At 41.2% G+C, this 13681-nt stretch overlaps 1 protein-coding gene across 2 annotated transcripts in view; it reads left to right on the plus strand.

The window, feature by feature from the left end:
- The window catches only part of SASH1 (SAM and SH3 domain containing 1), a 568627-nt gene extending 556304 nt beyond the window's left edge, over positions 1–12323 (plus strand). For both annotated transcript variants that reach the window (XM_082305211.1, XM_082305212.1), the window contains exons 18-20: positions 5160–6298; positions 6871–7002; positions 8542–12323. In XM_082305211.1, the coding sequence (XP_082161337.1) occupies positions 5160–6298; positions 6871–7002; positions 8542–8802 (1532 nt within the window). In that variant the 3' untranslated portion in view covers positions 8803–12323. The remainder of the gene's footprint in view (positions 1–5159; positions 6299–6870; positions 7003–8541) is intronic.
- Positions 12324–13681: the final 1358 nt, after the last annotated feature.

Here is a 13681-nt window from a genome sequence, read left to right on the forward strand (position 1 = left end):
TGCCTGTACATTTTCCTTATTTTAACAATATAATAAAATCTTTAGAAAGCATTGCCTGTCTGCTTAGATACTTACTATTACATTTAAACTAATATTTCTATCTGAGTTTTGCAGAATGTGAAATACCACTGATGATTTTTATATTGCTTTTCTTGTATGGCTTGCTGCATTTCTGCGTCATTTTTGCTCACAAATGCATTTAGTGCTTGTTTTGAAAACCATTATGAAAAGAACATTGCGTATGGGATTCATTCAGAGATTTTGTCAAGGCTGGTTAATCTGCAAGGTGCTCCACCTTCTTTGCAAAGTTCATGGACCATAGTTGTTTATATGCATATTGTTTTCAAAATATGTTGGGTTCTCATTTGTTAAAATAAGGATAATCATTTGTCTAGTATAAACATCATAATGTGCAGGTCAGCAACAATAAACTGCACTTCGTAAAGGGGAAATGCATTCTGAGAAGGAATTGGTCTTCGGATTTTCTGGGGAATGGTTATACGTCATATTTCGATGACTGGTATAGTGTCCTGTTTTGGGCTGATATTGGACCTTTTGGCATCAGTTCAAGGCTTCAGAGCTGCTCTTGCATTTTGGCTAGAAAATGGTTTGCTATGTACTATGGCAGTGGTACAGATGTATCTTTCATAGGTTCTTCTCAGGGTCCCACTGCAGAAATATTTGGGTATTCTCATAGGTATCCACAATGTACTTACAGCAGCATTGTGATTTTATTCCAATTCACAGAGAGCAAGGAACATACAGTTTATGACCTATTCAGTGTTAGACAGGAAGAACGTAAGAGCAGAAGGCAACCATCCATGATCAGACCATTAGTCCATATAATCCAGTCCTCGGTTTGAAACAAGGCAGAGACCCAGCTCTCCTTTAGACTTCTGACAATGGTGCAGTTATCGGGCTTGTTTTGCATGCAAGCGTTGTCTGTCTGAGACACGTTTGGAAACCATATCAGAAATCTAGTTCTCACAGGACTGGCCAAAAGCAGATAGCTAGAGAACAGTATAGGAACAGAGCAAGCATATTTGATACTTCCCAGGGTACTCTTGGGGAATGAATCATTTAAGAACTTAAGGACTTCAAAAATTGGGTACTGTTTCCTGGAATTCATCCATTTTCCTGAAACTGTTTCTCTTTATGAACATCCCTGGTCTTCTTTAGAACCTCATACCTAACAGTGTCTGTGTATAGACCTCTGTCATACTCCTTCCCAAGTCATCTCTTTTCTAGTCTGAGAAGGCCTGTTAATTATTCCTTATAGGTCATTCATGTCCCTGATCATGCCTGGCTTCTTTGAACCTTTTCTTGTTGTGCTGTGTAGCTTTTTTAAGGAGAGAGGGGATGTGAAGAGATCAGAATTGCACATGCAATGCGCAGAGCTGAAGAAGCAGACAAACCATGGCTTTATCAGGTGGGGTAAGGGTGTTCTCTGATTTGTTCAGAAACTGAAGCCCAGATTTCTGTAGTGCCAAGTAGGCATCCTAAGCACTTAAGTGCTAATTAGTGAGAAAAGGATGCAACAGAACAGGTGGCCACATTGCCTAATGTAATGTGCATTTCTACTAGTTTGTAATCAGTAAAAAAAGCCATGAGGCTAGGATTGTCTACCCTGCCATCTTATTTGTTGTGTCAACAGAGCTGTTTGAAATGCACGCAAAATATAGCCACAGAAAGCAATGCCAAAATGAAGTTAATAAAGTCTAGGATCTGGACAGGCCACTGAATGCATTCTGTGTCTGGTTTTAAGTACTTAAATTTCTAAGAATGATCTTCCATACAGGGAAAAAGTACTAAGAGAAATACTGAAAATTCGTTGCTGTAGCTCTGGTACCTCTGCAAATATTCCCCAAGATAATCTCCTTTTTTCTGAGGCAGATGATGACAGGGAATTGAAAAGTTCCTTCTAATAACAAGAAGTACCATGAGAGGTGGACAGTCCTTTGTCTAACAAAAACTGCACCATAACGTTAAACAAAACAGTTGAAGTATGCCTGTAGCTTGAACTGAACCTGGAAACAATATAAACTTCCCATTCGTTTTGTGTAAGGAGCACCTTTGTTATCTTAGTTTTTCACCCAGACACCTGTGTCCTTCTGCACACATATAAATCAGAGATGGTACTGTGGTTGACAGCACTATGAAAGACATTACAGTGCTTAACTGTACCAGGGAATCATAAGAATTAATTCTGATCAAAAATGCTAACAGTAAAAATGTGTTGTAAACCTTACTAGCTATACACTTGAACCCTTGTAGATTTTTTTCATTTTTTTCTGAGATAGGGAGGGAATGTTACATTTGTGCATGTTGTTTGTATAGCTCTCCACTTTATGAAAACAGCTTAAAACATATTTAAATGTCTGTTTTTGGGAAATATTACCTTCCTTTCTTAATGTCTCAGAAGCATAATGAAGTTGCACCTGGCAGTCAGGAGGAGGGAAGGGATAGCTAGAAAAAGAGAAACCACAGCTGCCCTCCTGATACTGCTCTTGACTTAAAACTATGTAAGAGAAATTACATTCAGAACCCCTGTCCTTTTTCCAAAACAGTAGCATTGAACCCAGCACTTTTTTTAAACAATTTTGAAACAGAGAGCTTAAAGATTGCATGTTCAGTTATATATTTTATAGACAAAATGTTTTGAACTTCCTCCCATTCTCTCCACATTTGTATTTTCATGCAAAATAGGGCTGGAATGAACTAAAGATTTGATTTTACTTTCCCAAAATTTTTCTTTTCTCATTTTTCTTGGTTATTTCTTCTTCCTTTTCCTATTCCCCATTTCTTCTTTTTTTGACTCCCAGGCTACTGGCTGTACACAGACATATCCCATTTCTAAATACATGAAATGTGGTTTACTAGATACCCTTATGGCCTCAATAACAGCTTATATTGCACAGTAGTAGCATTTCCACAACTTTTCTTTCAGTCTTGAGGTTCCTGAGTATGCTTTCCTAAAACCAGTATAACCCCGATCAATATTTCAGATTGAAAAGAAGGTACATGGATTTTGTTATGTGAGCTGTGACAGCAAGCCCCAGAAAATACGGTGAATTACTGCACAAGTCAGACATGTACTAGCAAATATGTATAATGAAAAGAGAACGCTCCTTTCCATACTCATTACATATTGACATTATTGCCTGAAGGCACTAAAAAATGAATGTAACATTTTTTACATGTCTTTTTAATGTGGTTGTAAGTTATTTTCAGAAGGCAGTGGCCTAACTCCATGGAAAGGTGCAGGCAGAGAAGTCTTTCTGTTACTTCTCTGAGCTACCTGAACCCAAGGTAGTAGCAAGGGAGCCAACTTAATGTGTGATGTGTCTTTATTAGCATTTTGGGGAGATGGTAATATTTAGCTTGAGTTGAACTGTGAACTGTACAGCTTCTGAGAAAGGAGTTCCTGTATGCTTGCGTTCATCCTTGTAGGCACACCTTGATTTTTGGATAGAATAACCTTGCTGGCATACCGGTAAATGCAACCAACTTTTTTTTTGAGGGGAATGTTTTCCTTATTTCTCTTTAAATGCAGCCTCCGTTTTCTTTGCTAGTTTTCTGGATACTTTGTTTTTTAAACTCCTTGAGGAGAGAAAGAGGCAAGAGAAAGAGAGGAAAGCAAGCTATTTCTCTTTTAGGTTAAACAGGTTCTTTAATTCATATTCAAAGTAAGCAGTGTATATTATTCAAAAGCCAAGCATTGAGCTTCTTTCAAGATAAAGCTTTGAAGACAAGCTGTATGAGAAAAAAGCATGTATTGCTTGAAAGTACACCAGATTAATTTAGTTCCAATGAAGTTAGCAAAATTTCTCAGATCTCTAAAAGTAACTGGTCCTTTAATTGGCAGCTATTGATTGCCTATTATTACAGTCGTTTGATACCATTTAGCCAAATCTGTTGGTTTGGTGTTTTTTCGGTTGCTTTGGTGTTTGTTTTTTTTGTTTGTTTGTTTGTTTGTTTTCCATTGGAAAAAGAAATTTCAACTTTCATCTATCCATCCTGATTTTAGAAAGCTTACTGTACGTGGGGGAAATGATCCCTGTCACCCTGAAAACAATAACTGTTCAGGATGTGCTGTCATCCCGAGAGGCTGTCTGCTTTGAGACAAATATACTGCTGTCTTGTTAAAAAGAGAATTTTTAAAAAAATCTATGCAGTATTTGAGAAATGACCTTGTATTTCTTACTAATGAATACTCTAATGGCCTCAGTCTCTTTGATCAGAATTTTTCTGTCAAGCAGATTTGATGGACTTCACTGTTTAAAAACCAGTGGTGCGTATCTCATAAAAATATAAAATAAAGCTTACAAAGGACAGGTGGTTCATATTGATTCATGTCATCTCAAGTGGTTATAATAAAACACCACATCTCTAAGACCTTCCACTTCAATAAAACACTATGACATGAGAATAACAGTAAGATTAGTCGCAGTTGAAACTCCGTTTTGAAACACTTCTCCATCTCATAGTATAAGACCTTTTTCCATAAAACTCTGCTGTCTCTAAAAGTAACTTTACAAAGGGACTGGTGCAAAACCAGTCTTCCAACAACACTTTTTTGCTCTCTGGTTTGCCATTGTAAATAGTTTGCTGCTCATTTAAAAGATGAAATAACACTGTTGGCACACTCTGTAATTAAAATGAATAAACAGAATCTTTTTTTCTTTAAAAAAAAGCTCTGCTGAGCAATCGAGTAAACTTCATTAGAAGGTGAACATAATTATCGATATCCTAAACAAATTAGAAAAGTAGAAAAAAATGGTAAGCCTTTTGAGTTATTTCTGTGTGGGGTCAGACCAGTTCATATAATGGGTATAGGGTATCAGTTCTAACTGTAGGATATTTTTACACTGAAAAAGGTTTACATGAGCTAAACCTCAAATCTCTGCAAATTGGGGAGTACGAAGGATATTAAGTATTTTAAATGTATTTTCCTTACGTCGTCACATTTACCAATTCTTCATTAATAAAGCTGAAGCTCACCAATTCATATGCTTAAAATGGCATTGAGTTCTCGTATGTTTAGAATTAACAAAAAGAGAGTAAATAATTTTGTTTCAAAGGCATTTAGAAGTGATCTGTTACTTACACTGCAGATTTTCTTTTTTTTTAATGGTGGATTATGATTTATTTGCTTCTAGGTAAAACTCGAAGGACCTGTCTTCTGCCCTCAAAATCAGCAAGTGAGCATAGCTTTAAGGACTTCAGCAGAAACCAGCTATCAAATTATCCTACGCTTCCACTGACCAAGTCAATAGAAACTCTACAGCAAGGACAAAAAGAAAGCCGGTTGAGTTGTGCGCATCGTGCTCTGAAGAGCTCTGTCAAACCTCCAGCTGTTACAGGTCTGAAGAAGAACCGTAGAAGTTTACCAGTTGCCGTCTGTCGGAGCTATGAAGCTCTGGATGGCCCCCAGGGTGTAGATACGTGGCCAAGATCTCACTCGCTGGATGATCTCCAGGGAGAATCCAATACTAACCTACAGGATGCCAGCAAGGAAGTAGGTTCTTTTCCTCAGGATTCACTGGATATAGCAAAAATGGCAACTGGCTCTGCACTGCCACCTCAGTCTCATGGAGGCAGCTGTATGGTAGGTGACTTGATGGCTAAGCAGGGTAAAGGAGCTGCTAGTTCTCAGAAGGGAAGAGCTAAGGAATTGGACTGCTCTGTAATGGAGACTGCAGGTGGAAAGCCTGCTCCGTTCCCCCTGAAAAACTGTGAAACTCAGCCTGCCTTAGTGATGCATCTTGCAACGAGGATGCCTCTGGAAATACAAAGTAAAGGCTTTCATGACCTTGCACGGGCTGATTATGCTCCAGTCCTCAAGGGGGGTCTAGAAACTGAACAAAAAGGCACAAATGAGGCAAGGATGCAACCAAAAAATCCTTCTCAGCCGCCACCTGTCCCTGCCAAAAAATGCCGAGAACGCCTTTCTAATGGATTATATCATCCTTCCGTGACCGCAAGTGGGAACCACTCAAGTCTAGAAGCACCGTGTTTGCCAGTAAAAAAGACCAGCTCATCCACTCCTATTGATTGTCACGGAGTACCTGTCCATAGGACATCTTCTGAACAGGAGCCCAGTACCCCTCCTAGCCCACTGCCACCCTGGCTGTCAGAGCTCCCAGAGACTGCTAGTGTTCAGCAGCATGTGATAAAGCTAGGTCCTGCTTCAGCGAGGAAAGTCTCTTGTAGCAGAGGAATGGATCTGGAAATGGTAATAGAAAACAAGTTGCAGTCTGAAGACATTGATCTTACTGAAGAACCATACTCTGACAAGGTAAGTGGAGGACATTGCTTCAACATTTTTATTCTACTAGCATTCCAAGGGATAATCTTTCATTTATTTGATCTGTTGTATTTTTGTGAGTAACCAGCCTAGACAAACCATAAATCATTGGGATATTAGATATTCTATAACTATGTTTGTCTTTACTATCAGGCCTTATGCCTAAAGTAACTCTTGTGTTGGGAGGGGGGCTGAGAAATCCCAGACTTATTCTGGGATAACCTTCATCTTTTCAGGCCACTAGTACCTTGGTGGCATTGGGCACGGAAATGTCTCTTTCTCTGCTAGTGTGGGGAAGTAGAGCTGAAGAAGGAAGTCATGATTAGATTTTATGCTTCCAAGAAAATCTGAATTGATAGCGTAGTGATTAGGACATCTTTTGGGGAAGGAAGGAGTCCTAAGGTCCAGTCCTTCCTTTAGGGATTGCTTTTTCAGTTTTCATGGAATCTAGAGGAAAACTCCTTGCTCCCATCCTGCACTTCTCTTTATGTTTGCATTGATTGGTCTGTATTGATACACTTTCATCTATGCTCTCTCCTTTGTGTCTGGCTGGGAACATTCAGCATGGTCGCTGTGGCATTCCTGAGGCTTTGGTACAGAGGTACTCTGAAGACTTAGACCAGCCTGAAAAGGATGTTGCCACAAACATGGACCAAATCCGGGTAAAGCAGCTGAGGAAGCAGCATCGTATGGCAGTGAGTATTTCCATAGACCCAGTTTTCTTATTTATGAGCAAACTTTTAAAAAGGACTGACCACTGGTAAAGGGAGATACCTGTGAAATCCTGGTACACAAGTGCTCCCTGTGTTAACCCAGCAGGTACAACATCAGTAGGGGTACTACAGGGGCAGGAGGTACCTCCCCCTGTCCCAAAGGAGGACAAGTTAGTAGTTGAAAGGAGAGTGGATAGCCCTCTCTCTTGACTGAATAATAGTCTTGAAAGTCTAAACTGACTGCAAGCAGTGGTAACAGAGACTTGCTCACTAAGGGTGGCATGTATTAAACACTTCTGTATTGAAACACTCCTTTTTCATTTCTTAAACTATACTACTGTCCACTCCTCCTTAGCAAAAGCAGGAGGGGGAAACTGTTAAAAGCTTTCATGGGTTTTTATGAGAGAGCTTGGTCTGTCTGAGGAGGTAATAGGCAAAATTGGTATTCATAGAATCATAGAATGTCCTGAGTTGGAAGGGACCCACAAGGATCATCGAGTCCAACTCCTGTCCCTGCATAGGACAACCCCAGAATTCACACCATATGTCTGGGGGCGTTGTCCAGTTGCTTCTTGAATATTGTCAGGCTTGGTGCTGTGACTGCCTCCCCGGGGAGCCTGTTCCAGTGCTCCACCACCCTCTGGGTGAAGAACACCTTGTGAGGAAGCTGTAGACCGCGATGAGGTCTCCCCTCAGTCTCCTCTTCTCCAGGCTGAACAGACTGAGTGACTTCAGCTGCTCCTCATACGGCTTCCCCTCTAAACACTTCACCATCTTCGTGGCTCTCCTCTGGACACTCTTCAGTAGCTTTGTGTCCTTTTTGTACTGTGGCACCTAAATCTGCACACAGCACTCAAGATGAGGCCGCACCAGTGCAGAGTAGAGCGGGACAATCACCTCCCTCGACCGGCTGGCAATACAGTGCTTGATGCACCCCAGGACATGGTTGGCCCTCCTGGCTGCCAGGGCACGCTGTTGGCTCATGTTCACCTTGCCGTCGACCAGAACCCCCCAGATCCCTCTCCGCGGGGCTGCTCTCCAGCCTCTCGTTCCCCAGTCTGTATGTACATCCAGGGCTGCCATGTCCCAGGTGCAAAATCCGGCACTTGCCCTTGTTAAACTTCATACGGTTGGTGATTGCCCAGCCAACTCTGGTGATTACCAGGTTGGTATTCTCTTGCCTTACTTGAGAAATTAAGCGGATCACCCTGGAAAGTCTTGTCACTGGGTATTTTTTACTGATCTCAAACTAATTCAGAATGGCACATGACGGTTGTCCAAGCAGCTGGGTACTGCCCGCTGCATCTGCATTGCCAAAATTATTGCTGTTGCTCCTGTGCCAAGTGATCTTAGCCTTTCAGCCCACACAGCTCTCATACTGACAAATGTGACATGAGAGAAGTTGAAACATCTGCTATGAAGTTCTACCAGTTTGGAAGAAAAACCAAAAGACTTGCTGTAAAACAAGAAGTTAGGTTTAACATTAAGGGTTCTTTTCTTTTTTTTTTCTTTACTGTCCAGATTCCAAGTGGAGGACTCACTGAAATTTGCCGAAAACCTGTATCTCCAGGACTTATCACCTCTGTATCTGACTGGCTGATTTCCATTGGTCTACCTATGTATTCCAGCCTGCTCACAGAAGCAGGATTCAACACACTGAGCAAAGTGCCTTCTCTGTCACAAACTTGCCTTCAAGAAGCTGGCATCACAGAGGAAAGGCACATAAGCAAGCTCCTGGCAGCGGCAAGACTCTTCAAACCTCTTGATCCAGAGGCAATTTAACATGCTCCATAGCGTGGCATTGCCCGGTCGAGAATCCACTGCTTCTTCCTGCACCAATATTGCTCTAATTACTTCACATAGCTAAAGGGATCAAGGAAGTGGCTCCCAAGGACAGGCAGATATCGTCTTCAAAGGACATGAAATATTTCTATTGCTGTCTTTGGCAACTGAAGGAGAAGAGAAGCAACCACCAGGTAACAGAGATGTGGTACTTCCCTCCCCCCTCACTCCCCTGTAAAGTATTCTTATTTCATAAAGTGCACAGGGTTGGCCTGAGGGTCGGACAGCTTCACAGAATTAAGGGACCCTTGCGCATTTTCCTCAAGTTTGTGAAAGTAATACTAGTAATAGGCCCTGTTTCCATGAGAGCTCCTTAGGTTGAGGGGTCTTCTGTACATCTAGGTTCCAGGTACCTGGAGTCAGTCCTAAAGACCAGGTACAAGCCAAGGTGCAAATTCCAGTAGAAGCTGTTTGGCAAATGCCTTTTGTTTATTTTAGCAATCTAGAGCTAAACACAAACCTCCCCAGTCATCTTTGCTGTTGCTTGGTATAGGTCCCAATATGCCACAAAGCCTTTAGCTAGGCCAAAGTTAATGGACTGGAATTAGTTTTCAGTATGGTCCATCTCTGTCACTCCAATGCAACTAACCCACGGAGAGTCAGAAAGCTTCTTTTTATTTGTACAGAGCTGAGGTCATTTTTATAACTGTTTTCTAGCAATCAGCTTTTTATTTGCCTTAAAATAAGCTTTTAAGCAGTTACCTAGTGTTCACTTACCTGTATTCATGTTTCCCAAGCCTTGTTTCAACCTGTCGCCCTTAAGCTGCACTTAGGGGGATTTCCAGCTGAAATAGCTTCTATAAAATGCCTCATCATAACACCTTCTGTGTTGTAGAGATGCTTTTACAAATGCAGGGTTATGCTAGGTTTTGGTTGTCAGGCTAACTTCTTGTTCACTACAGTCTGCATTTACTGTTGCTACTAAACAGTTCCAAGATATACTGCCTTGTATATATGTAACTGCTTTTCATTTTAATCATATTCTGTGTACTGTGTTATATTGTCAATCATTATGCTGCAGCTTTGACTTGGTATCCTGACCATATCGATTCCAAACAGTGGGTTTCTGCAAATGAAAATTTACTTGTGGGAGATAAACTGCATCAAAAAAGCAAATTGTGTCCCATAGAAATCATCAGATCCACTAACTCCATTGCGTGGACAAAAAAAGTCCTATATAGTCTTATGAATTACACTGTGAGTTTACAACAGTTGATATCCCTCATGACTATGTGTTAATGTTACCTCTCACTGGAAGAGAGCATTGTTCTGGCATATGTGGTGAGCCATTCTTCAATGATGTAACGATATTTTTCTGCCTAAGTCCATGTAAAATGTTCCATTCACATATGTGGCTAATGACAGATTTTATTTTTCTATATGAGTACACATTTTATATACCAAATACAGATTATCATGAATAGCACGTAACTAGCTTTTTCTTTGGGGTCCATATATGGTATGTCCTTCAGTTTCTTGTAGCACAAACGCTCCATGGAAGACAGAGCAAGCTTACTCTGGCAGGTAGAGGGAGATAGTATAGACACCTGGGCACAGGCCAGGACGTGTGGCTGTTCCCAATATCAGTTCTGACATCAACTTACTGTATAAAACCAGACAAGGCACTTCACTATTCGGTGCCTCAGTTATCCCAGCCTCATATTGAGCTAATGACACTTTTCCTGATAAAACACTCTCAGATTGATAAATGAAAAATTATGGTTACTCCATGATTCCTTACTATATATGGTCCCTACGTGGCCATGTTTTAAGTCAGATGAACGATACATTTTACTACAGATGATAATTAGTTTGGCTCCTGGTGGAACTGGTGTTAGGTTTACTTTTTGTTTCAGATTTCACCACTGTCTACTGCACGCCATCATGTGAAGGCAACTAATTCACTGATGTAACTTGAAATTGTTCTCGAGCAGAGCTCCTCCAGATCTTTTTCTGTAATGTTCTCCTCGGCGTGTGGATAATCAGTATGTTCTAATATGACGGCATCAGGAAACGTACAGTGTAGATTTTTGCACAGCTAGTGAAAATCTAAAAGAAGAAAAAAAATCTGGGAAAAAAAATTAAATGTCTTTTTAATAACGATGATTTGTCTGTTGTTCCTCTCTGAGGCTTACATGGCGACTATCAGTAAGCAGGAGAAGGAAAGAGTATTGAGACTTCCTGGGATTGCTGGCAGGGGCCAGAACTGAGTAGAAATAAGTAGACGGCAGCTTCGCTGAAGCAAGGGAAAAGTCCAAGCCGGCTATATGCAATAAAAAAGGAAACAAATTTCCTCATGCTGCAGGGAAGGCAAGTCACATAATAAAGCTCTCCCGTGTTACTACTTTCCCCTCTCTTAATAACAGCAAGAGAATTACAGGGATAAGCTGAACCTGTGTGCCAAACACTCTGTAAATCCGTGATTTTTAAATGATTAGGTAGCTGAGGGAAACCAAATCATACCCATCAGGACTAGAGTGAGCAGTTTGAGATTTGTGAGTTTTAATAGTTGCTTCATTTTTCTTTTTAAGACTGTGCTCTGTGGTCTTACTTGAATTACCATTTTAGTTTATATTTTAATCTAAAAAAGCCTTAAGCTTCTCAGCGTTTTAGCTTCCCTGCTGTGGTTTCAGTGACCGGTGGCGTTCCCTGAGCAGGTGAGGCGGTGCAGTATGACAGCCATAACCTCTTAGATTTCCTCGCAACCGTGTAGCGCTCTAAGCAAAAGTTTGCTTGTTGACTCTTGGGAAGCATGAAAGAAACCTGCTGCTGGAATCCCGGTCTGCTCTGCTCAGGCTAGCAATGTTAAGTATCTATCCATTGTACCGTCGTAACTCAAACAGCTATTTAACAATAGAAGCAGCAAGCCCAAAATATTACCAAATGCCATCATAACCGTCAGCTTCGATCGATAACCCTCTGTTACTACGCAGGTGGCAGTGACGCCCATAGTTCCCTGTGCTCTCTTACGAGCCTGGCTTTGAATGCAAACGGGGAGCATGATCGGAAGCATTAAACATTGCAATATTCAAACAGGTCATCATCTCTAAGAGCAGCAATAGTGGTCAATTCACCAAGTCACAGCTGTGCAGTTGTACTGTATTATTTTTAGAATAAATAATACTTTTGGTCCAAGATACTTTTAATTGACACCCTCTGGGGAATCAAAACTGTCAAGCAAGTTATGTAACAACTAACAAAGTTGCACTTTCTGTATATGAAATCAATATTTAAATAACTTATTTTTCTCCATTTGCTGTTCTTAAATGATGTAAGTAGCTGTAATATACCAGTACTCAATATGTCCTGCAGTTTGCTTCAACCCAAGAAAGCTGTTTATTGTAAAGAAAAAAAAAGAAAACACAAAATATGAATGTGTAAAGATTATTGTGCTGTTTCCTTTGGCAAAAAAAAAAAGGTTGACAAAAGGGTTTTCCTGTGTATCAAAACTTGTCTATAATTATATGTCATACTGTTCATAGATAAAAAGTAAATAAATTTCCTTGGTCTCTCTCTTTTTTTTTGGTGGTTTTTAATTTAGCTAACAGATCTTCATCCAGCTATGTAATTTCTTCGCTTGTATCCCAGGCCCTCTCCCTCCAGCTTACCAAGCCTGTAGTTCCTCACCTTCTAAGCACTCTCAACACATATCTACAGCAGGAGAAAAAGGTAAAAAGAAAAAAAAAAAAAGATTAAAACCCCTGATGATCCAGGACTAGAAGCAGCCCTCAAAATGTGATTGCATGGGATGTGGATCATCACTGTCCAAACTGTGTGTCTTGTATCCCATGGACGTCCAGCTGCTGGGCTCAGGGATGTGTGCGAGAGGTCTCCCAGGTCTACCCTTGGGAGCTTTTCCACTTGCAATGGAATAATAAAAAATTGGTGGAACCAGAGAAAGACCATCCGAGTATAACGCTTTGGAGTTGTAGTGACAGCTCTTGCCTGCAAGAAGGGATTTCAAACCTGGTTTTCAAATGCAGCTCTGCTTCATTGGGCTGGCGAGGTGCTTCACTCTGGAGAGGATGGCTGTGACTCCTGAGCAGTCAGGTAATCTCTGCAGTCTGTAACAGGATGCCAATGTCCAGGTTTAGGGGCAAAGGAGCCTTAGGACATGACTCTTGGCACGTCCTTCTAGCTCACTCGAGTGAGTTCTTGCTTAGTGTGTTACATTTGTTGGTCTAGTTACATTTGCTGTGTAATTAATGGGTCTGCTTAGCTACCTAACAGAGCGCTGGCGGGTCCACACGGTAACAGTGCACCATAGCTGGAAGTTAATCCTTTGCGGATTTAGCCCTAAGTCACAGGGATGGACTGTGCCTGCATTAGTTGTCGTTAACCAGAAGCTTAACTCTGGAAATGACATAAAGCGAAAACAAACAAAAAATCTGTCGTTTGGGTTGGATCCAGGCAGCTGAATCTTCGGTTCCCCTCAGGCAATGCTCCCACCAGAACCGTACAACGTGGCAAACAGCTCATGGGAATGAGGTAGCATGTCAGATGTGAACTTTTAATTTTTCTCCCCTATTAATATCTTTCGGTTCAGCTGAGGACCAGGCCGCTGCTGTGCTTGCGCAGCAGAGGGCACTGCTCTGCTGGCTGGAGGAGAGCGTTCAGCCAGCCTCTGGGGACTGCCGCTGGCTCCAAGACAGGCCGTTTCCAAGAGTCTCTCAAGTAACAAAACAGAAATAAAAACAAAACAAACACTGGACAACATGAAAAGCCACAGCGCTTGCCATTTCTGCAGCTGGAAGGAGTATTGCTTCCCTTCCAAGACTGCTATGGTCCAGGATTGTATTGGGAGCAGCTGAAACACAAA

Source organism: Platalea leucorodia, assembly GCF_965183815.1.
Source record: "Platalea leucorodia genome assembly, chromosome: 3".
In the NCBI taxonomy this organism is placed as follows: Eukaryota; Metazoa; Chordata; class Aves; order Pelecaniformes; family Threskiornithidae; genus Platalea; species Platalea leucorodia.